General features: G+C 39.6%; 2 protein-coding genes across 2 annotated transcripts; both read right to left on the reverse strand.

Annotated features, from left to right (window-relative positions):
• Window positions 1-1,603: 1,603 nt before the first annotated feature.
• Window positions 1,604-6,094, reverse strand: LOC109183496. The gene is made up of 12 exons (XM_019333600.1): window positions 5,913-6,094; window positions 5,543-5,816; window positions 5,263-5,454; window positions 4,887-5,031; window positions 4,649-4,793; window positions 4,569-4,598; window positions 3,923-4,341; window positions 3,600-3,818; window positions 3,120-3,552; window positions 2,857-2,945; window positions 2,200-2,793; window positions 1,604-1,611 (listed from the first exon to the last, which is right to left on the reverse strand). The coding sequence occupies exons 1-12, from the start codon at window positions 6,092-6,094 to the stop codon at window positions 1,604-1,606; spliced, it is 2,730 nt and encodes a 909-aa protein (XP_019189145.1).
• Window positions 6,095-11,492: 5,398 nt separating this feature from the next.
• On the reverse strand, window positions 11,493-14,039 carry LOC109183498 (protein FAR1-RELATED SEQUENCE 5-like). Its single transcript, XM_019333601.1, has 3 exons — window positions 13,009-14,039; window positions 12,077-12,899; window positions 11,493-11,960 (listed from the first exon to the last, which is right to left on the reverse strand). The coding sequence occupies exons 1-3, from the start codon at window positions 14,037-14,039 to the stop codon at window positions 11,493-11,495; spliced, it is 2,322 nt and encodes a 773-aa protein (XP_019189146.1).
• Window positions 14,040-23,762: the final 9,723 nt, after the last annotated feature.

Below are 23,762 nucleotides of genomic sequence, written 5' to 3' on the forward strand. Positions count from 1 at the left end.
AGTCTTCAGCGATATGAGAGTCACACACCTCACATTCCAGCGCCGTTTCTCCTTTCGTCGTCGCTCTCTGTGCGTTCGGTCTTCAGCCGTCACTCCCCATCGCGTTGGTCTTTATAATCGCGGGTTCTCCATGGCTGGCTTCATCGTCAAAAATTGAAATTCATCGTCTTCTTCGCAGAGATGCCGAACGCTGAGAGGTGAGTTTTCTTCTTTATTCTTTAATCCTACATTCCTACTGTTGGGTTAGGGAGGCGACGGAGGGCAGGGGCTGTGGCGAAGGGCTGCGACCTCCAACTAAAGCTGCGGTGGAGGGCCCTGGCTTCCTTTATTCCTCTTTTCATTTTGGATTTTCAGAAAATTGATTCTATTTGTAGCTTGGATTAGTTCGATTTTACCATACTAATATGTATATTTTAATTTTATATATACCACTCTTGAGTATTTGTTTTGTTTTATTTTTTCTGGAAATTTGTGTTTAAAATTATTTTTCCTACAAAATGCTAAGCTTACTAGCCATATCAATTTTGAGTGAATCTATATTAGAATTATGTTTGTGATTGAATTAACAAAAGCATAGAGTGTGTGCGTCATAGTGGCGGAGTGTGTGCGTTACATTTATCAGTTGCTTAATTTTATTTGGGTTTTCATTTTTGGTGTTGTGCATTACGGTAAATGCAAGTTAGCAAAGAGGTATGTGCGTTTCAAATTATGAGTTTGTGCTTCCGGTGTGGTTGCATATTTTAGTGTGTGCGTTAGAGGGGTTGCCAATGTGCGGGCACTTATGTTTTTTAAAATTTTTTTGTTATTGTGATGTAATGTAAATATTAATAGGGTGTTGGGTGTGCGTCATAGTGCGGAGTGTGTGCATGAATGTAAATTTCAGAGTTATTGTCTTAGAGAGTCAGGGTTTATATTAAGGGTATGAGCAAATATTTGTAGTATGCTAGTTACTCCAGTCAAGTGCAATAAATAATACAGACTTTTTCACTATAGCCTATTGTTACTTTGTGTTTCTTGTTATGTTCGTTTATTTAAGTTGTTCTTTGGACTATTACAGCGTAATGCACACACTAAACTCCGTGCATGCAAACACAGGTTCATTCCATTCCTTTGCCTTGTGAAATGCACGCTCTCGTATACGCTCATGCACACACTTGCGAACAATACGCGCACACTTACCCCCATGTACATGCCCAACAATAGCCATGCACACATCACCGTTAATAAATAATTTCGGTAACACAAAAAAACCCCAAAGCAAGGTACTTTTATAATTTTCTCTTTCAAAAATAAAAACAACATCATGAATGCACACACACACATTTGATTAGAGTTTCTGTAACAATTTTAAGCCAAAAAAATAGTTGCTTGACCATTATATTATAATACGCACACGCCTTACCACCACTACGCACACACTACCCTCAAGATTACACGCCCTGCATTCTTTTATTAATATTTAACATTAAAAAAAACAGTGGATGATTAATGCTCACTCTAACTACCAATTATTTTTAAACTAAAACAAAAAGTAAAAAAAAAACAAATAAAATAACACCATCATGCACACGTTGTTGCACATCTACGCACACACCAAAGTAACTTACAACTCTGGAACACAAAAAAACAAAGCGATAGTACTGTTACAATCTTTATTCTTTAAATAGGAAACTAAAATTATGAAATCACGCACACAACAAACACTAATTTCATTCTCAAAAAACAAACACTAATTTCGATTAAAAAAACACATCAGTAGTTGCACCCGTGCGTTGCACGACCATGATATTATGATGCAATATATAAAAGATTTTTATATTGAAGATATAGTAGCAATAAGGTTATAGACGTAATAAATAGACAAAATATAATTTATTGAGGTTCCATAAAGAAAACAATTACACATTATTAAAGATTTTTTTATAAACTACATTTTGAGTCTTGTTTAAAAGTCCTCTCTAGATTCCCCACAAATTAAGATCGTCAGGATTACTCACCCTAGAAACTGCTACATATAATTGGTTATGATTAAAAACTATTTTTTCAGTAACAAACCAACATGTGAAAGTGTTTGACATTGAATTTTGTTGATTGTCATTGCATATGACAACATAAGTGGAAACTACTTTCTTTGAAATTTAAATGGAAGTCTTGGGTCTGAAGGAGTCAAAGATAGTCTTGGTATCAACACCTTTGTACCTGCGTTGTTGCCACATAGGATTTGTGCCTCAATAACATGATTTCCCAACTGAGTTACTATTAACCTTGTACCATTGCATAATCCCAATGAGCGATCTATATTTCTCAACAGCATAACTGGAGTTCCAACTTTCAAAGTTAAACAGTGGTTTGGTACCCCTGAGCATCTCAAACTATTTAAAAATTCTGTTGTTTGGACCTCAGATTGCATATCAACATTTGTCTCCGACTTGCAAACAGAATCACAACTCATATATGTTATGGATGAGGCTTGATTCATACCGTTCATGTATTCATTGACCTTGTCGACAACATCTAATGTTGGAGCCAGAATAGCTCTACTATCGAGTTGTCTTTCATCCATGTTTCCAGAACGGTATTCAGGGAATGTGTTGTCAACAATTTGTCTAATGGGATCGCCCTCATTTTCCAATACAAAGGAAGACGGTATCATTATATTGCAATCAACACCATTGTCTTCACCCAGTTTTCCATCACCTAAATCTGCAATCCACTTGGCAAAACCATCTAATTTCTCAACCTCCTTTTCATTAGTAACACCTCGCAATCTTAAATTCTTCGTTAAACGAAGAACTTCACAATTATTCCACAAGTAAGAAGAATTAATACTGGCTTATACTATATCCTGTAGAGTACCTTTTGGAATAACGGGTAGAATTTGTCTAAAGTCTCCCCCCAGAACAATTGTTTTCCCTCCAAAGTTCATTGTTGAGCTCCTAGAATTTCTGAAACGCATTAAATCTCTCATTGTTCGGTCCAATGCTTCAAAACAATGTTTGTGCACCATAGGAGCTTCATCCCAAATTATTAGTTTGGATTTGATTATCAATTCAGCTAGTGGACTGCATTACTTAATGTTGCAAGTGGAATCTTCATTAATAGAAATTGGTATAGCAAACCTGGAGTGTGCAGTCCTTCCACCAGGTAAAAGTAATGAAGATATACCGCTTGATGCTACATTTAATACGACTTCACCTTTGGACCTTAAAGTCGCTAAAAGTGTCTTCCACAAAAAAGTTTTCCCTATTCCACCATAACCGTAAACGAAGTACATGCCACCTTTCTCCGTTTCGACGTCTGCAATCACCTTATTGTAGATGACTAACTGTTCATCAGTTAGTTTCTCAAGCAAAGAATTATGTTCATGCATTAGAGCTTCCCTATCATATGATATTTCCTCGAACAACAACCTATTTCCCAAAAACAAATCATTGTTTTCATCTGGCATTGGCATAGGTGGATAATCTGCTAGAGATTTGTTCCAAGCATTCAACAACTTCTCCATTTCAAGCAACGCATAATTCCTTTTTTGAGATTCATTGAGAATTAAATCTACAAAATGAGAAAACAAATCTTTTAAGATCATATATAATTATTACCTGAAGTTGAGAGGTTTCTTCTAGAAATAAATTCAGCATCATCTGATAAGTAATTCCAAACTAGCTCCCACACATTTTCTGGCTTAGACATTGAATTGGATGTCAATAGTGTAACAAACAATTCCCTTAACGAATGTGCTGAAGACCAAACTACTGCCTCATTGATTGCATTGACATACTCTTTATCATCTTCAATTAAGCTCCGTGCATAAAATGCATCTTTAAATGAATTGTATTGGACGGGCCATCAACTTTTTAAATATCATCAAATGAAGTCAGTCCACGAACTATGTTAAGTAAACATCTAAGATAAAAGATTTCACCACTATTTGGGGGCACATAAAAGATTCGACCAATTGCCCAATCCCTTTGCATAGGATGCCATTCTCTTTTATCATTCTTCCAAACAAATTTAGTTGGCATCTGTGAATAAGTCAACTGTCTCCCTTCTGCGTATTTTTTATTCGCCTCAAACCATGCAGTGAACATGCTTTGAGCTACTGTTGGTTGATTTACGACATCATCAACCAAATCGTCATCATGAAATATTACTGAATGCTCATTTGGAAGATGGAAACTCAATCGCTCAACACATGGATTTCTAAATTGTATGTCAAATGCAAATATCCTCCAAGCAGCCTCACACGGTGAAATATATCTACAGTCATAGTACATCTTGATTTCATCTATAACCTTTCCAGTAGATTCTTCTACCGCACTGTTGTAAAATTCAGCTGTGACCCTGTCATTACCCTTGTTGACATACTTGAATAAGTACTTTATTGATTTAGATTGGTTGCACCACTCCACATTAATATGAGCCTAGTACTTCATCAGCGAATGTCTATTGTGTGGAACAACATATCTACTATCAAGGTTAATTCCATTTTTCTGTATTGTACGACCATTATCTCTACGCCGATAGATCGGATATCCATCAAAATCCACTGTGGAGTTTAGAACATTTACCATTGACCATGCAAGGTGAATTCTTCCTCGCTGCACCACATAGACCATGAATCATAAATTCTTCCACAGCTTTATAATACCCAGGGTCGCACAATTGACTTGGAATCTCAACAGATATGATCATATCAATGTCTTTTGGATTAGGATAAGAGTTATTCTTGCTCAAGAATATCAAAATGTGAGCATGTGGCAATCCCCTTTTTTGAAATTCAATTGTGTAAATTACTGCAAATTGAAACATAGGAAAATCAGACTAAAAATGTGATTATTATTGTTAAGATATTTAAAAAAAAATATTTAGAAAATACAACAAAGTACCTGCATCAACAACTCCAAAAATTTTCTCTTTCTGAATCTCTTTTATGAGTGCATTTAATTTCATTTTAAACACACGGCATATTATATCCGGCCTATCTTCAGCTTTGAGTTTCCTTGGTTGTAAAAACCTTTCAATCTCAAGCCACTTGGGATTACATGTGAATGTAATAAATAGACTTTGATAACCAATCCATCTACAAATCACCATTTCATCTTGATAATTTTGCACCATATATCTTGCACCTCCGGTAAAACTCGATGGAAAAATGATACGCTTTCCTTAGGCTGTAGGATCTACTTCACCATGTGTTAACGCATCTGTCAAACATTTATATGATTCACATCGAAGTGACTTTTGATGAATCCTAATATAAACCAAGCGTCCTGATTCTATCATGGTATAAGCATCTACCAAATATTGCTGAAACAACCTTCTAGAATAAAGCAATGTTGAGATTTCATTGAACCTATCTTGCAAACTGAATGAAAAATACTCCCTTGGACTAAGTTTACTCCCTGCATTTGAACTCCGACCTTCCACATTACTAAACTTTACTTTATGTCGTCTCTGTAATCGTCTTCACCATAAGGAAAAAGCAATGGGTATTGAAGTGGGAGATATGCTTGATTTAATTCAGTTATTCTTTGAAAATGACCAGCTTTAGATTCCACCAAAATATCTCGTTCCCCATATTTGGATCTAAATCACCAACAATCAAAGCAGCCACTTCTCCAACCTGTGGCAAGTTATATGTCTTTGCATCTTTGTTCCTCCTACCGATGAGTTTGATTTTAATTTTTGTTCTAGGATTACTTTCCATCTCCATTTTGGCAATCCGAAAACTCTTGACCAAAACCTTATTTTCATCTAATGCATCCGTAATGTCTTTAACAATTTCATAATGCAATGTAGTCGTTGAATCATCTTCCCTGTTTTTATTAGACAAAACGAACAAATTTAGAATAAATTTTGTTAGTACAAAATCATGCTCATTTAAAGTAATTTAAAAAATGTCCATAACTTACCCAAGTTCACTTAGACGATTGTTGATCTCATTCTGAGTGTAATAAATATATAATTGAGAAAACTTTGGTCTCTCGCCAGATTCTGGTAGCAAACTCACCATCAAGTGAAAATTTTGACCATGCAGTCTAAATGTTGGTGGTGCACTACCATTGTTGATTGTTTTGTCAATTTTTCCACCCATGGAAGTAAAACAAAACATATTGTTAAATGACCGGATGTTCTTCAAGAAATGTGTACTCTTTTGATCTTGGTTAAAGAACAACTACCTAATTGCAAGAGGTGGACTATTTGTAGGTGACAACTTGATCTTTCTATGACTGCAACATAGTGAATATTTGGAATTTCGAACACCGCTAGATTTATTAACTCGCCCCTCTAACCAAAACATAGCTCCACGGTGCTGACATGTATACATCTGATCACCAATATCACTGTAATAATCTACACAAAAAAATTATATATGTTATTATTAATCTCAAATAAGCAAGATTATTAATCGTACCTATACCCACCAGTAGCAATTGTAGAGTTTGATGGAGTATCATGGACCATCAAAATCTCCCATCAAACCACGTTGCATTGACATAATTGGTGATGAGCCGCTGTGATCCACAACACACGACTGTGTTATATTAACTAGAAGATCAAAGTAAATTTTAATATTCATTTAAAAAAAAGTATATGAATTCCTATTTTAATAAATAATTAACTTCTTTACTAAAAGTTACCATTTGTCAAATTTGCTAAAGGCCTTCGCCTTTCGTTGGACTCCATACGTGTAATTTCAAAAATGGTAGATCAGGATGTACTTGATTGAATATTATTTTGGGAAACTATTAACAAAATTAAAAGAAAAAAAGTTATTATAATAGCGAAACTAATAGCTAAACTAAATACTAAAATAAATTTGATAAAAGTGTGTGGGTGTGTCTATATATATATATATATATATATATATATATATATATATATATATATATATATAATTGCTCATACCATTGCTAAAGTTGAAAGTTTGACCCGAAAAACCAATACGATGTCCTTGAAATACATGCCTCTTATTTTGAGTTGTTGAATTAATGCATGTAAGCTGAGATCTATCACTTGTAGATTGTACTGAGATTGAACACTCTACAAACAAGAATGATTTGCAATAATTTTACATTCATATATTTAATTGTTCATAGTAATTTAAATAACCCATAATTTTATTATTATTATAATATAAATACAATAAATACAATTTACTCTACCATACATGGATGAAATTTGTACACGTAAAATAAAAAAAGAAAAATTTACATGTGAAATTAATAGTACTGACATTGCAATTAGAGATGAAAGAAATTACCAGGAAACACATGCACTTTGGACGTGTTGAATGTTCTATTTTTCGTAGATTCATTTTCTTTCATAAAAGCAATAAAATAATGAATTACTGATGTAATTATTGAAGTAGACTATATTAATTCAATTGTTACAGTAAACAAATTTACACAAAATATAAACCATATATATGTAACTACCACAATTTAGATCTTACTATAACAATTTAAATACTGTACCACTATATATATATATATATATATATATATATATATATATATATATATATATATATATATATATATATAGGCAAGATCAAGTGCGGCTGTACACTAAGGTGAGGCGCTGAGGTCATTTTCCATCCGTTGATCAAGTCCAATCCAACGCACTATAGAGGCAAGATCAAGTGCGGCTGTACACTAAGGTGAGGCGGTGAGGTCATTTTCCATCCGTTGATCAAGTCCAATCCAACGCACCATAATTGAGATGATTTCGCGCTTCACTTAAAGATCACCGCGACATAGAGGGCAAAATTGTCCATTCGTTCAATTCAAACTGATCAGTTCTCCACTTCTGCAAGTAAACACCCCGTCCCATCTCTATTCACAATCCCGAAGTCGCGAACCCTCTCCAACTTGCTCTTGCTCCGGCGACGAATGCGAGGCGAACCACTGCAACGACGAGAAACTTCAACGACGAACAGCGAGGAGACTATAGCCGAACACACCACCGCGTTCTAAGAGGGACACGAACCGTCTTCTACAACACTGATTCGCTACAAAACACACAAATGGTGAACAAAGGCAAGCAACGAGCATGCAATGGTATATTTCGTTTATTATTAGTGTATTCTGTAATATTTAACTTCAATGTGTCAAATAGCATGTTAACCCTACCATCGCTGTATTCTTTTGAACATTTCAGACTAGGGCATCGCATTGCATGTTATTTGTGCATTATAAACATTAATGTAGTGTATATTTCGTTTATTTATGGTGTTTTCTGGTATTTGTGACATGAATATTGGTGAAAAACTGTTGGGTGTTTAATTTTTGTACACAGTGCATATTTATCCTACCGTTGGTGTATTTCATATTATGAATTTGTTGTATCTCGTTACGTGTTGTATGTCTATGATAAGCATTACTGTGGTGTATATTTCGTTTATGATTGGTGTTTTCTGAAACTCGAATACTTGTGAAAGATTTGTTGTGAGTTTATTTGTTGTACACTGTGCATATTTATCCTACAGTCGGTGTATTTTTGAGCATTACAGGATGGGGATTTCATTACGAGTTGTTTGTTTTATGGTGAATATCAATGTAGTGTATATACCATTTATTATTGGTGATTTCTGGGATTTGGAACTTGAATGTTGGTGAAGAGTGTTGTGGTGTGTTTAATTTTTATGCATGGTGTATTTTTGTCCTATCATCTGTGTATTTCAGACAACAAGAGAAAGGCATTAGACCAAGGACACTCGTCAAAGCCACGGAGGCATAGAAAACAAGAAGCAATGACATTCCTTGACAGAATAGAAGATGAAACAGAGATAGATGAGGAAGTGCATGAACAAGAAGTTGATGACAGCTCAAATGATGAAATAGATACATTGGAGCAAGAGAATGAAGATACTGACCTAAAGATAAGGCCACTGCCAACACAGCTAACAAAACCCATTAAAGACCTAACCAAACAACAACGCCAGAGTATACAAGACATTGGGCTGGGAAGGATTCTTGACCTCAAAATCACAAACCTTCCAAGGAAACTGGGGATGTGGCTGGTTGAAAACTATGATGCAAGGAGCAACACATTGAATCTGCAAAATGGCCAAAAACTACAAATCACAGAAGAAGATGTTGCTGTGACATTGGGACTGCCGCTTGGAGACATAGAAATCACAAAGAGGGAAAGTAAAGCAGTATCTAATCTCCTGGCAGACTGGAGAAAAATCTTTGGAAGGGCTGACGACCACATCACCCCACGCAAGATGGCTAAAAAAATGTTGACATTGAGAGCTGCTGACCCATGGTTCAAACGGCATTTTGCACAGCATTGATCAGGCTGAAGAAAATGAGGAAGTAGAGCTGAATATGAATGAGGGTGAAGAAGCATCTGAAGGACAACAAGATGGACAGAGTGCTGAACCAGATGCACCTGCTGATAACAATGATGAGGTAATGCACTGTATTAAATTGCGACGTGACAAAAAGAAAAAAAAAATTAAAATCTAAATGTTACAGGTCACACCGGCAGAGCAAATTCAAGAGGGTCCTGCTTCAGATCCACCACCCCCACCCCAACCATTGGACAAAGGAAAGAGACCAGCTAGAGGGAACAGCCCAATCAGACCTAAGGCCTGAATATATGCAACTGATCTGGAAGCCCCAATAACTTCAACAGAGGAATCGATCAGACAATGGGTATTAGAAAACCCTAACCCAGAACTGTAAGCACAACACATTCTACTTGGTGTATTTCTAAGATATATTTGGTGCATTTTATAATAATATTGGTGTATAATAATCATATGTTAGCTAGTGCATTATTTGATAACTATTGGTGTGTTTATATGGTTGTCTGTGTTGACACATCAGGTGGTCATATTAGTTTGCTTAGGTTTTGTGTGATACTCAATAGTTATTAGTGTATATCTCTATATATATTGGTGTATTCTCTTTAAATGAAATATTAACTTCTAATGGTGTGTTACTGCTATAACTTCGGTGTATGATTTAATAATGATGTATTAATATTTTTGTTGCTTATACAATACATTATTACCAGTGAGCAGGAACTATTCAGGTATGAAGGACGGGTAATCTACTGGAGAGATATGCTGTTAATGGCGCCAGATACTGAGATTCCAGTATCTATAGTTGATGCTTGGGCAGCCATACTAAACATTCGTGAAGGAGAGAGAGGGTCTACAAGATTCGTTGCTTCAACCTGGACAAGTGTAAGCAAATAATATGAAAGTAACTACACCTGTAAAACCCCTACAAATCTAACAACTACATCATTGAACTTTGCAGCTGTACACAGTTGTGAACCCGCAGTGGGATGAAAAATTAAGATTTGAAAGATTCAAAGAAAAGTATCTGCAAGACAAGGCGATTGCTATGGACATTGTGTGGCACAAAGTTGTATACGTAAGTGGTGCATTTGTCTAATTGTGGTGGATTATTACTCATATAGTGGTGTATATTATGACACACGTGGTGTGTTTTTTGTTATGACAGTTTCTGTTTCCCATAGTGGCATCCAACCACTACTACTTGCTGTCTATTAGCCCACTAATGGAAAAGTTTGACATCATTGACAACTCTTCAGCACCTGTGAAGAAACAGGACAAATACGGATATGTGCTTGACAATCTGGTAACCCACTAAACACTACCTGGTTATATATATTTAATACACAACGACACAAAAAACTAATATTGGTGTATGCTTCCTTGATGCAGCAAAAATTCTTTTCAAATATGTTGATCGAACAGAAAACCGCATACAAAGGTGAAAAGGTAAAGAAGCTGAAATCCAAGATAACGAAGATGCCTTGGAGAGATGCGCATAACAAAAAGGATTGTGGCATCTTTTTAATGCGGCATATGGAAACCTTCCGTGGACAGTCAGCTGAAGAATGGGATTGTGGATTGCAGAAAAATAACAAAGAACAATTGAACAAGTTACGAGTGAGGTACTTGGCTGCCTTGATCACCTCAGATGTGAATGAACTGAGAGAAGTAAACATACAGAAGGCAGCAGAGTTTGGTGTTTAGGAAGACTTTCAATCATGTAAATGTTTTTTTCTGATGGCATGGCATAGACCATATGACTACTAGACAAACAATTTTTTGTGATGGGTACTTGTGAATGGCTTACCCATTTGCATTGCTATATAATGCAGTATTATTATGCATACACTTCATTTTATAAAAGGACACCTCAAAAACACCATTATAACAAATAGCATGCACCATTCCACTTTTTACTTGCAAAATACACCAACATGTGAAATAAAATGCACCACACAATATATTACAGCCAACATAAGTCTGTATATAAAAATGCACCACAAAACGGAATAAAACACACCAGTCTAATATGAAAAACATCCGACATTCTTAAATGCACCACACCGTTTATTAAAAACACCAAGTACTGTAATAAAATGCATAACTGTCTGTTATAAGAATTGTACGCAACTGTGAAAACATATATGTCCCAAATCAAACTACACAACTGTATCTAACCATTTAAAGGGCATGTCCTACTATTATGACCATATTCATCACAAGTATGGCATTTCCTTGATTGCTTTACACACTTGCTAGCAGCTTTCTCCCTTGTACTCTTCAACCGCTTACCGCTACCCTTGTTCTTAGCTTGAATGGGATCACGCACCTCCACTGTTGAACCCTGAGACACATCTCCACAAAATGAATTGATCACACTTTGTTTGCTGCCACCAGCCACCACCCCACTGCTATCCTCACTCCCCTCTTGGAGAAATAATTGCCTTTGCTCACAAATAACACGTCGTAGCTGTGACAAACGTTCTATATTACCATCGGCCAAGCCCACGCAAGCATATATGTCAGACCACAATAGATTAGTAAAAATCCTAACATTCTCCACTTTAGAAGATCGATCAACAATTGTATCATCAATATTGGCTTCAAACAAGCACCCTTTGTCCACCGAGACACCACATACCTAGAAGGGATACTCTCAAGCCCACGATCTTTAAACACAAAAAAAATATGCCTACACAACAACCCCGTCCGCTCAAACATCTTGCAAGAACATGTAGCAATATAATCAGACAAGACTAGCTCCACATACCATGCCCGTTGGGCACCATCTTTTATCCCATATGACACATGGCCATCACAATCACACAAAGACACCACTTGACATGAATAACAAGCTGCACAAATCTCTACTTGAACATCATAAAATACAGAAATGGTGTAAACATCCATTGCATGCTTCTCCAAAGCCAATGGTGTCTTCAAAACAGGAAAACAAGATTCACAATCAGCATTCAATTTTGCTTGTGCATGACGCTGCACACCAACAACACTTCCAAAATGCACCAAGAACTCAACCAAACTAGAATGACCATTAGAGAACGTACCGAAAAAACTATTTTGAGACTCTGATCGAGACGTTGTCCTAACCAGTCCTGACATAAACTCGTCGTGAAAATATGGGGATGCCCAATATGTACGAGACTCGAACAAGTAACGAAACCAACCATTGTCACCCAAACCATATTCCTCCATGATACAACTCCATGCCTCCTCAAATGACTTGGAGTCCAGTGATTTGTTCCAGACAATGCCATTCAACTTCCTCCTAAACACTTCATCTTTAGATAGAATTGGTCCAACCTTCTCACCAACCTTACACATTATATGCCACATGCAAAATTTATGTTTTGATGTACCAAACACGCGAGCAACAGCAACCTTGAGAGCTGGATCTTGATTAGTAACAACACATATAGGATCATGACACATAGTTTTCTTAAATTTCTCCAAAAGCCACACATATGATTCTACATCTTCCCTCGTAAGCAAACCAGCACCGAAGGTGATGGATCTCTTATGGTTATCAATTCCAGTAAATGGAACAAACACCAACTTATACCTACAACACAACAAGCAATCAACACCGTACTTCTAAGAACACACACCATAAGGTATGTAATAATGCACCACATACAAATACAACATGCACAATAGAAATAAATACTAACCTGTTAGTACGGTATGTAGCATCAAAAGAAACAACATCACCAAACAACGCAAAATTCTTCCTAGATACTGCATCCACCCAAAAAATCCTTGAAAGCTGATCAACTTCATCAACATCATATTCAAAATCAAATGCCTCACACAACTCACGTCTCTTGAATAGCGTGTCTATGAATAATTGAGCATCACCATTTAGAATGTACGCCATCAGGTCACGCTTGAAATTCTTAAAATCCACACCTGTAGCCCCGACACTGGAATACTCACCAACAATCTCTTTAAACAGCCTATATGACCGAACAGACCCAATATTTGCCCGAACACAACTAGCAATAAACATTTGGTGCCCAGCATCGAGACTACGATTCACCTTTAAAAATTGCCTAGCAATAATTGAACACATCGAATGGGTGTGACGTTCCTCAAAATAATGCACAACATATAACCCATTAGACTTACGCTTTATCACAATCTTAGCCTTACAACCAACCCTATTTGTCACCCTCCGTCTCTTCGCCAAAGTAGTTTTAGCAACCCTAGAAACCCTCTGCTTAAAACCCTGACGGTTACATTCTACGTGCTTCTCCACAGCAACACCATCCCTATCTTTCCGAATTGAGTGCTGCCTACAATCAAACCCAACAGTCCCAGCATATTGTTTATAAAACACAACAGCACCATCCAAGGAAACAAATTGTTGCCCCACAATAGGCTTCACACTATCAGCACAAACTGGGCGCCAATACTTCGTCAGCCCAGGAGAAGTTTCCAACACACATACACTGCCTTGTACACCCACATCAGCCAAATAATCTTCATCGCAACCCACACCACTGCCTGCTACTCCAACATCAGTCACATTACCATCATCGCAACCATCGCCATTGCATTCTACACCAACATCAGTGGGATTACCTTCATCACAAACACCACCACTGCCTTCTCCACAAACATCAGTTGAGTTATCACAAACACCACCACTGCCTTCTCCACAAACACCACCAGATTGCAAAACATCAGCTGCACACCACATGTTAACTAATAAAGCACCACACCTTATCCAATACCACACGAATAACCCTACCTACATGCACATTATACATGCATAAAATCTAATACTGCCATACACATCATCAAATAATATATGCACCACGAGTATACAAAAAGTAAACCGTAATCACAAAACAACACACAACAACATAGTCAACATCGATACACAGCAAATCCATAAAAAAAAGCATGCGATAAACTTCCAAATCATAACAGGCACATAGTAATACAAAAGACAAATTAAAACTACAAACATGAGAAATTCAAAACATACCAGGCTCCATCGCTCAACCTCAATAATCTCCCAACTGCGATAATCTGTAATTGCAAACGCAACTGATATCTCGTCCAACTTCCGATTGTGATCTCCAGCGATAATCTCCGAATTCCAATTGGGACGCAATCACGAACACGATCGCGATCTTGATCTTCTTCCAATTACGACGCGATCACGAACGATGTCTTGATCTCTCTTTCCTTCCGTGTTTAAAATCACACAAAATCCGTCTTTTATACATTCACGTCCATATCCCATTAAATTACTAAAACGCCCCCGCTTACCAAAAACGCGAAAGACTTTACTTAATTCAACTAATATATCACTGCCGTTAGATTAGCTTCGATCAACGGCTGTAAACTGACCTCACCGCCTCACCTAAGGCCGTGACCGCATATGAGCGTCTACATATATATATATATATATATATATATATATATATATATATATATATATATATATATATATATATATATATATATATATATATATATATATATATATATATATATATATGGAAAATTGTAATTTATGCCCCTCCATAATATGTCAATTATCAATGTCACCCCTAAATTATTAGTGGTGTAAATTTTGCCCCTCAATTTTTAAAACAGTAGATATATTGCCCATCTCGTACCATACGAGAGTGGCAATATATGTACCATTTTGAAAATTGAGGGGAAATATTTAAACTTTGGAGGGGCAATATATGTATCGTTTGGAAATTTGAGGGGCAACATTTACACCACTAATAATTCAGGGGTGACATTGATAATTGGCATATTATGGAGGGGCATAAATTACAATTTTCCGATATATATATATATATATATATATATATATATATATATATATATATATATATGTATGTATGTATGTATATAAAGCATATTATATATAAGCATATAAATATAATATGTTTATATATATTTAATAATATAAATATCTATTTATCTATTTATCTATTTTTAACTAAATATAATAAAATAATAAAATAAAAAGAAAAAAATATAGAGCTGTCCAGAAGCTAGGCTTCTGGACATTTCTGATCATCTCTCTATCTCTCTACGCTCCATTATCTCTCTACGCTTTCTATCTCTCTCTGTACTGCACACTGTTTAAGCAGTGATGCCGGCTAATTTTGCTAAGATGTTTCTATATTCAACTCATTCTTGTGTAGATCACAGTCTATATTTTGTTCCAAAGCGAGAGAGAGAGATAGAAGAGGACGAATTTAGGGTAACCCTAAATTTGTTTCAGATATCCAACCCTAATTTTTTACAGCCCCGGCGAGTGTAATGCTTCGTTGCTTCTAAGCTTGCAACCTAGATAAACGTTGATCCGCAGTTTAGAGCTATGGATGTACGTTAGCCGGTGCTAGTTTCCAATCGTGTTTAGATTTAGCTGGTTTATTGTTAGAAATTGTGATGGATCTCACATCATCTGCAATCGGAGGAAAGTAAGGTATTTTCTTACTCATTTTTAGTGAATTTGTTATGGTTTTCCCCCAAATATTTAGCTGGAAATTGGTTTAAAATTCGAATTAGGTATACTAAATTTTATGTCTGTAAAGTTAGGGTTTTAACGTAGTACTTTAGCAACATAGGGTTATCTGTCGAACTTGAATCGTATACTTAGGGTTTCTTATGTTTAGTTTTCTTAAAATTACAAAGAAATCTGAGTTTTGAAATTAGATTATTCGTATGCTTATACTAATCCTACTATAAGACACTAAAATCTGTTATCTAATTTGAACTTAACAGGTTCTAATTACAGGAGGAAGATGTTGGCAAGAAAGTAAAAATTCAATATCAAGAGGATAAGTAAACATATGGCCTACAAATACAATGGCAGTAATAGAGGATTGACAAAATATTTAAAGTACCTTTATTTGATATTGTTTCCTTCCTTTTTGAGTCGATGACCGTTGATGAAGTTAACTTCCTCATTGAGTTAGACTCACTAATGTTTGGAAAGTGTTTTTGTGTAAATGATGAGTTTAGTTGAATAGCAATTTTGTACTGTGTTTTTAAATGTGAATCTGTGAGTGTAAAAGTTAAAAGTAAAATTAAAATGCATTGAAATTTGCTGAAATTTATTAATGATTACTGCTATTGGGAAGCATAAAAGGCCTAGTGATAGTATTTGTCCTTTGTACTTCAAAACTAACATGTTTTTTTTTCCAGGAAATGTCATATGATGATATTTAATTCTGATTTCAATAACCAAACATTAGATGTGTAGTTTGTGGTAATCTTGAATTATTACAGAACAACTCTAGTGAATACATCACTGTAATTTTTGGGTTACTGTTTTTTTTTTGGTAATTTTGTTGATTTTTTTTTTGTTTACTAAAATTGTAACAATTTTTTTTTCAAGGAAATGGCATATGATGATATTAATTTCTGATACCATTAAACATAAGATTTTGAACCTGTATTTGGTTAATACAACTGAGACAGGATGAGTACTGTATGCACAAGTTTAAAATTAGGTGATTTCTTTTATTTGTTTATCTTACCTTTTGAATATAAAAAATGTTTTTTATTGCTTTCTAAAGATTTGAAAAATCATTATATGCAGAAGGAGTTATATATTGCAGAAGTTACGTTAATTAATTGGAAAACAATTGCTATGTATTTGAAAGGTGTGTTGTAGGAATTTTGTTTAAGAGCATAACATTCTTTACACTTTTTTTAAATTTATTCTATGTGATGGAGCATGAAAGTCATTATTTTATTTCTTTCAGTTACCTTTTTTTTTTTTTTGAATGCTACTAGCTCTATTACATTGTAGTATCTGTTCATATACTTTCTTAACACTTTCAGTTACCTTTTTATTATAACTAACAAAATTAATTTTTTATCATTTTTTTGTCATATACTTTTGATGACTGTGTATACTGATATGTTAAATGAGCATACTTCAATTTTTGTTTTAATTATTTATTGAAGTAGGATTTCCAGTTAGGACAATTACATTTATTCATGCTATTATCTGATTAAGCCACTAGCTCTATTACATTGTAGTATCTGTTCATATACGCTCGTTTTCTCGAGCTGTACCCAGAGGAGGCGCGACCTGTGGTTCCTTCGCTAATGCTGGCCTTCTGGGACACGGTCTGCCCCTCTCCTGCTGACTCTGGCTCGTCTGATGAGCTGGCTTTTCTGGATGAGCCGTCCTCTCCAGAGGAGAAGTAAGCTATGCCGGCGGTGGTGTCAGAGTGATGGGCATAGAGGGTGGTGATGGAGCTGGGCAAGGTGCCTCGAAGAAGACCTGCTGGATATCTTTTTTTAAATAAAGTCTTTCTTTGACATGTACCTGCTCGTATCTTTAATAAATGCAAGTTTTTCCTTTCCTTTCTTCCTCCTATTTATTTATGGTTAGATTCCAACCGCTTTTTAGGATATCTTTGAGACTAGTCACGTGATCCTCAGTCGCAATCCTCCCATATCTGAGGAGAATCTCGCTTTTCTAACATGGCCGGGAATTTTTCCTTGCCGGGATGAGATTGATAGAGATAGATTCCTAATTAATCTACATAATACATAATACACATAAAATCTTACCATAATACACATAAACTCTTAACATAATACACATAAACACATAACATAATACACATAAACTCTTAACTAAATACACATAAACTCTTAACTGAATTCACATAAACTCATAATACAATACACATAAACTTTTAACTGAATACACATAATGGAGTTTGGTTAATATAATACACATAAACTCTTAACTGAATACATATAAACTCATAACACAATACACATAATGGAGTTTGGTTAATATAATACACATAAACTCTTAACTGAATACACATAAACTCATAACATAATACTCATAAAATTTTAACTAAATACACATTGACGGGGTACGGACCCAGGGGCCCAAGGCCAATTTATGGCCTATTGAATGTAAAGCTTTAAGGACCCAAGGGACGACCCACTATAAAAGGGGCTCCTTGGGAATGTAAAAAGGGAGGATAACCCAAGAATACAAAAAGAACACTTTTGGCATTTCTTTTCTAGCAATTCGCTTAACAATTCTTGTGAAAGGTGAATCCACCAACCACGGTTGTGTTGGACCTCTCTGGGCCCAAAAACCCTAAAACCAACACTGGCGCCGTTTGTGGAGATCGTGACAAAAAAGGTCGCGTTCACTTCTTAGTCTGAATAACTTCGGAAAGCAACCGCGAGGAAAGTAGCGTCGGACGACAAAGTACATGGCCGAAGATCAAAGCCACACGGGAAGAAACTCTCGAGATCCCCAGAATCGAACCGAAGGAGCAATTCGGCACCTCGAGATCCATCGCCGCCCCTGATGTCGCTCACTCCCGCTCAGATTGAGGCTGTGGCGCGGGTAGTCGCGGCGCATATCCAAGGACCCGCGGCGGCGACGCAAACTCACGAGCTCCGAGAGCCTCAAGTGTCAAGGTCGTCGCATCCTCGATCACAAGATCGGAACCTCCCCCGCGACCAGGGAGAGGAGCGAGGAGATCAAAGGCGAGATAGCCGATCGGATAGATCGATACACTCGCGGCTAGGGCCCAGCACCGCTCGGTGCTCCGTACACGAGCCGTTGGGCGGGAAAACATCCCGCCGTGTACGACATGAACGGCGAGGCCAAGCAAGCACCCGCGAAAGGATTAATCATACGCAAAGAACTAGGATCCGGAGCGACCGACTTGCCAGGCGGACTGAGGAAAGGAGCCCGTTGGTGGACTCGCGAAATAATGAAAGCACTGAATTCACGGGTCACCGGACGGAGCGCCTAGATGAAATGGCATACCTAGCATAGGAAGTTCGTAATCTAAAAGAACAAATGGAAGGCAATGCCAAGTCTGTCTCCCGGCCGGACTCTGCTCACCGCCCTACCCTTCTCGGCCGAAATCATGGCGTTTAGGATACCCGGCGACTTCAAATTTCCAGAACAAGCTACCTTTGATGGAACGGGTGACCCCCGGGAACATCTCCTAAGTTATCAAGTGAAAATGCAGGTTCTAGGTGTGAAGGATCCTGTCATGTGTCGCGCCTTCCTGCGGACCCTACAGGGAGCAGCCTAGAGATGGCTCGTCGCCTATATCGCGGCCTGCGCGACAATCGGCCGGCCACGTATGCGGATGAGGCCATACATATGGCTAACAGATGAGCTGACAACGAGCAAGCGATGAGATATAAGCGACAGCGTGAGGTCGGTGGAACTTCATGAGGAAAGCGAAATCGGGCGGAGGAAAGAGACAAAAATCGGGGAGACCCGCCGAGTCGTCAAGAAAACAGACGTGTTTATGACAGGCCAAATACGCACTCCCACTGACCGCCTCCACCACGGCCGGTGCACAAAGTTAAGGTGAGCGCGCCCTCTGAGCCGCCTCCGCCGAACGACTATTTGGAGGGAATGGATACAGGTAAGCCATCCAAGTATCGCCGTTATCATAAGACTTACACCCACAACACGGAGGACTGCTACTACCTAAAGAAAATTATGGAGGGAATCATCCAGCATGGGACTTCGCCCCCTAATCAATGGCGGAGAAAGTCGTCATCTCAGTCCAAGGCAAACGACGAACCCTCCGGGTCGGCCGACCTAGATCACGGCAAGCAACCGGTTTCCGCGGAAGATGAGGCACAGTGGAGGCAGAAGCCGGTCATCAACATGATAGCCGGCGGTCCGAAGGGCGGCGATTCCTCCAACACCCACAAGATGTAGGCTCGGCAGCTGTATGTAGGCATGGTGTACGGCCGGGAAAATAGCACGAAGAAGGTATGCAGAGAACCCATAACCTTCACCGACAGAGATCTGCCGACTGGACAAACGCCGCACCACGACGCATTGGTGATCGCAATGGACGTCAACGGAGTAGTTGTTCGACGGATCCTAGTAGACACCGGGAGCGGCGTCAACATCTTGTACCTTGAAACCTTTACCAAGCTAGGTCTAGCACAAGAGCGGCTGGCCCCGGTAAAGACACCACTGGCAGGTTTCACGGGAGACTTCGTTGAGGCCTAAGGGTCTATCACCTTGCCAGTGGAAATCAGCAACTACCCCGATGTACAAAAGTTGGATATGAAGTTCATTATGGTCGACCTGACCTTCTCTTGAATTCTCAAAAAAAACTTCTGTCGCTCCATCCCCGCAGGGGCAGAGAACCCGTCGCTGTCTCGGCTGTGCTACCGGAGCTCTGGGGAAGTCGGAATAGGAGAGCACTCATCTTGGGGTGGGCTTACGGCGTGCTCCCACAACGCCATCCTTGGACGACCTGGTCTGGAAGACTTGGGAGCATTGATCTCCGTCAAGCACCTTTGTTTGAAATTTTGCACGCCGACTGGAGTAGGTACTGTCCGCTGCGACCAAAGGGTCGCTCGGGAATGCTACTTACAGGCTTGCCGGGGAATGGGAAGACGCGAAATACTGAGCAAACCGTAAAGAAAGTCCCGCCGCCTCGACCCGAGCCGACAGTAGAGTTGGAAGAAGTTGATATCGATCCAGCCCAACGCAAGAGGCGGGTGAGAATTGGAGTCGGCCTCGAATAGGAAGTACAGAAGGAGGTCATACGCGGACTTCGTGGAAACCGTCTGGTCTTCGCTTGGGGGCCAGAAGATATGCCTGGCGTAGACCGCTCCATCATCTCTCATCAACTGGCAGTGGACCCTGGCCACCGACTGGTGATCCAAAAGAAACGGTATCTCGCTAACGATCGCCAGGAGTTCGTGAGAGAAGAGGTCAGCATGTTACTTGCCGCCGGACACATCCGAGAAGTGAAATACCCTGATTGGCTGGCTAATGTGGTGTTGGTGCCGAAGCCACCGGCCTGGAGAATGTGTGTCGATTATACCGACCTCAACAAGGCCTGCCCAAATGACCCTTTTCCTTTGCCAAGAATTGATCAACTGGTCGACGAGACAGCAGGGTCAGCTTTGCTCAGCTTTATGGATGCCTTCCGTGGATACCACCAGATTTACATGCATAAGGCTGATGAAGAAAAAATGGCGTTCATTAACCCCCCCCCCCCCCCCCCGATGGTGTGTATTGTTATCAAGTGATGCCCTTCGGACTTAAGAATGCAGGGGCTACGTGCACCCGAATGGTCGCTCGGCTATTCCAGGACCTGCTGGGGAAGTCCATGGCCGCGTACATAGAGGACATGCTGGTTAAAAGCCAGGAAGAATCAGGCGACGCTCGGGACTTGGCCGAGTGCTTCCAGGTGATGCTTAAGTACAACCTGTGACTCAACCCCAAGATATGTCCCTTCGCTGTGCAAGGGGGAAAATTCCTGGGGTATATGGTGACCAAGAGGGGCATTGAGCCGAACCCTGAGAAGGTCCAAGCCATCATGGACATGCAACCCCCCAGCACCATAAAGGATCTCCAAAGATTGACCGGCCGATTGGCTGCCTTGAGCCGATTCGTTAGCAAGTCGGCAGATAAGACTATACCATTCTTCGGGGCCATGAAGAAAAAGGAAGGCTTCACCTAGACTGCCGAGTGCCAGAATCATTCGAAGAATTGAAAAGGTATCTCTCAACCCCTCCTGTACTATCTACTCCCCAGGTCGGCGAGCCTTTATATTTGTACCTAGCGGCCTCACCTATGGTTGTCAGCTCGGTGCTCGTCCAGGAGGAAGAACGGATCCAACATCTGGTCTACTATGTCAGCCGATCCTTGAAATCCGCGGAGATTCGCTATACCCCCCTCGAAAAGGTGGTATACACGTTAGTAGTTACGGTACGGAAGTTGGCACCGTACTTCCAGGCACACACCGTCTGAGTCTTAAAGGATCAACCTCTGGGAGGCGTGTTGCGCAATCCCACATCCTCGGGGCGATTGGTCAAATGAGCCATGGAGTTGACCTAGTACGGAATTGAGTACCAACCCCGCCCATCAATTAAGGGACAAGCGTTGGCCGACTTCCTAGTCGAGTGCACGATAGGGGAAGTCAATAGAACTCCGACCTCAGAGGAAGGTTCGAGAGAATGAGGGGAACCGCACGCCGATGGGGTTGCCAGCAGCCAGCACTGCGGCGGAGGAGTTATGCTAATCACCCCGGAAGGATTTCGGCTATACTACGCCTTGAATTATCAGTTACATGCATCTAACAATGAGGCCGAGTATGAAGCCGTGTTGGGTGGCATCTGACTCGCCCGAGCCTTGGGGGTCGACCGCCTACGTATCAAGCCTCGTGGTCAGGAAAGTAACTGGAGCCTGTGAAGTTAAGAGTGCCAGGTTGGTATAGTACAAAGAAAAGACTGAGGAATTGCTAAAAGGGTTGACATCGTACGAGATAGAGCATATCTCACGAGCAGAGAATACGAAAGTCGACATCTTATCGAAAATCGCTCTGGAAAGGGTGCCGGACCACCTCTTAAAGATCTGTCAAAAAGAAGAGCTGCGTCGACCAAGCATCAAGGAGTCGGGGGAAAAATTCAACAGGTGACAGTGCTAGACTGGGATCGTGCTAAAAACCCCGAGATGTTTTGGATCGAAGACATTCGGCACTACAAGGAAGAGGGGAAACTGCCCGACGACCCCGAGGTCGCCGCCCGAGTCTGTAAAAAAGCTCCCTCCTTCGTAATTATAGATGGGCAGCTATACAAAAGATCATTTGGGGGTCCTATCCTCAAATTCTTGCTTAGGCCAGAGGCCGAAAAGATACTGGACGAGGCCCACCGCGGGATATGCGCCGCTCACTAAGGGGCCCACATCCTCGCACGGAAATTGGTCATCCAAGGGTACTATTGGCCCACCATGATGAGGGACTGCATTGATTGGATAGCTAAGTGCACTATATGCCAAGCCTTCGCGCGAAATGACACTCGACCTGCCACTTTTTATACATCGGTCGCCACCGCCATTCCATTCGCTAAATGGGAAATCCACCTGTTGGGCCCTTTACCACTTGCTCCGGGACGCTTTAAGTTCTGTGTGGTGGCCATTGATTACTTCACCAAATGGGTGGAGGCGGAGCCCTTAGTCACCATCACGGAGTACCAATGCCGGCATTTCCTGTGGAAGAAAGTGATCTGCCGTTTTGGCTTGCCCGAGCACCTAGTTAGCCATAACGGCCGACAATTTGATTGCTAGCCCTTCGCAAAATTCTGCCAGCGGCATAGTATTCATCGACACACCAAAGTATCGGTCACCTATCCTCAGGCCAACGGACAGGTCAAAAACGTGAATCGCACCATTGTGGATGGCATCCGCAAGAAGCTTGAAGATGTGGGAGTAAATTGGGCCGACGAGTTAGATCGAGTACTATGGGCCTACCGAACTATCCAGAGACGGGCTACCGGCTAGAGCCCCTTCTCGCTGGCTTACAGCTTCGAAGCAAAGGTACCCATGGAAGTGGTCAAGCCCACGCACACGGTCAGCCAGTACACGGACGAGGGAAACGAGGAAAGCTTAAGAATTGAAAAGAAT

The sequence above is a fragment of the Ipomoea nil genome, unplaced genomic scaffold, assembly GCF_001879475.1.
Source record: "Ipomoea nil cultivar Tokyo-kokei standard unplaced genomic scaffold, Asagao_1.1 scaffold1129, whole genome shotgun sequence".
Taxonomy (NCBI): domain Eukaryota; kingdom Viridiplantae; phylum Streptophyta; class Magnoliopsida; order Solanales; family Convolvulaceae; genus Ipomoea; species Ipomoea nil.

Bases quoted from the DNA above. Each gene is read 5' to 3' on its own strand.
- LOC109183496 (XM_019333600.1), bottom strand. From the start codon at position 6,094: ATGGGTGGAAAAATTGACAAAACAATCAACAATGGTAGTGCACCACCA. The intron at 5,817-5,912 runs GTAAGTTATGGA...TAATAAAAACAG, and splicing joins AATCGTCTAAGTGAACTTGG to GGAAGATGATTCAACGACTA. The intron at 4,794-4,886 runs GTACTTTGTTGT...TTCAATTTGCAG, and splicing joins TTTTGGAGTTGTTGATGCAG to TAATTTACACAATTGAATTT.
- LOC109183498 (XM_019333601.1), bottom strand. From the start codon at position 14,039: ATGTGGTGTGCAGCTGATGTTTTGCAATCTGGTGGTGTTTGTGGAGAA. The intron at 12,900-13,008 runs GTTAGTATTTAT...GTTGTGTTGTAG, and splicing joins GCTACATACCGTACTAACAG to GTATAAGTTGGTGTTTGTTC. The intron at 11,961-12,076 runs GTCTTGTCTGAT...TATCCCTTCTAG, and splicing joins GGGCATGGTATGTGGAGCTA to GTATGTGGTGTCTCGGTGGA.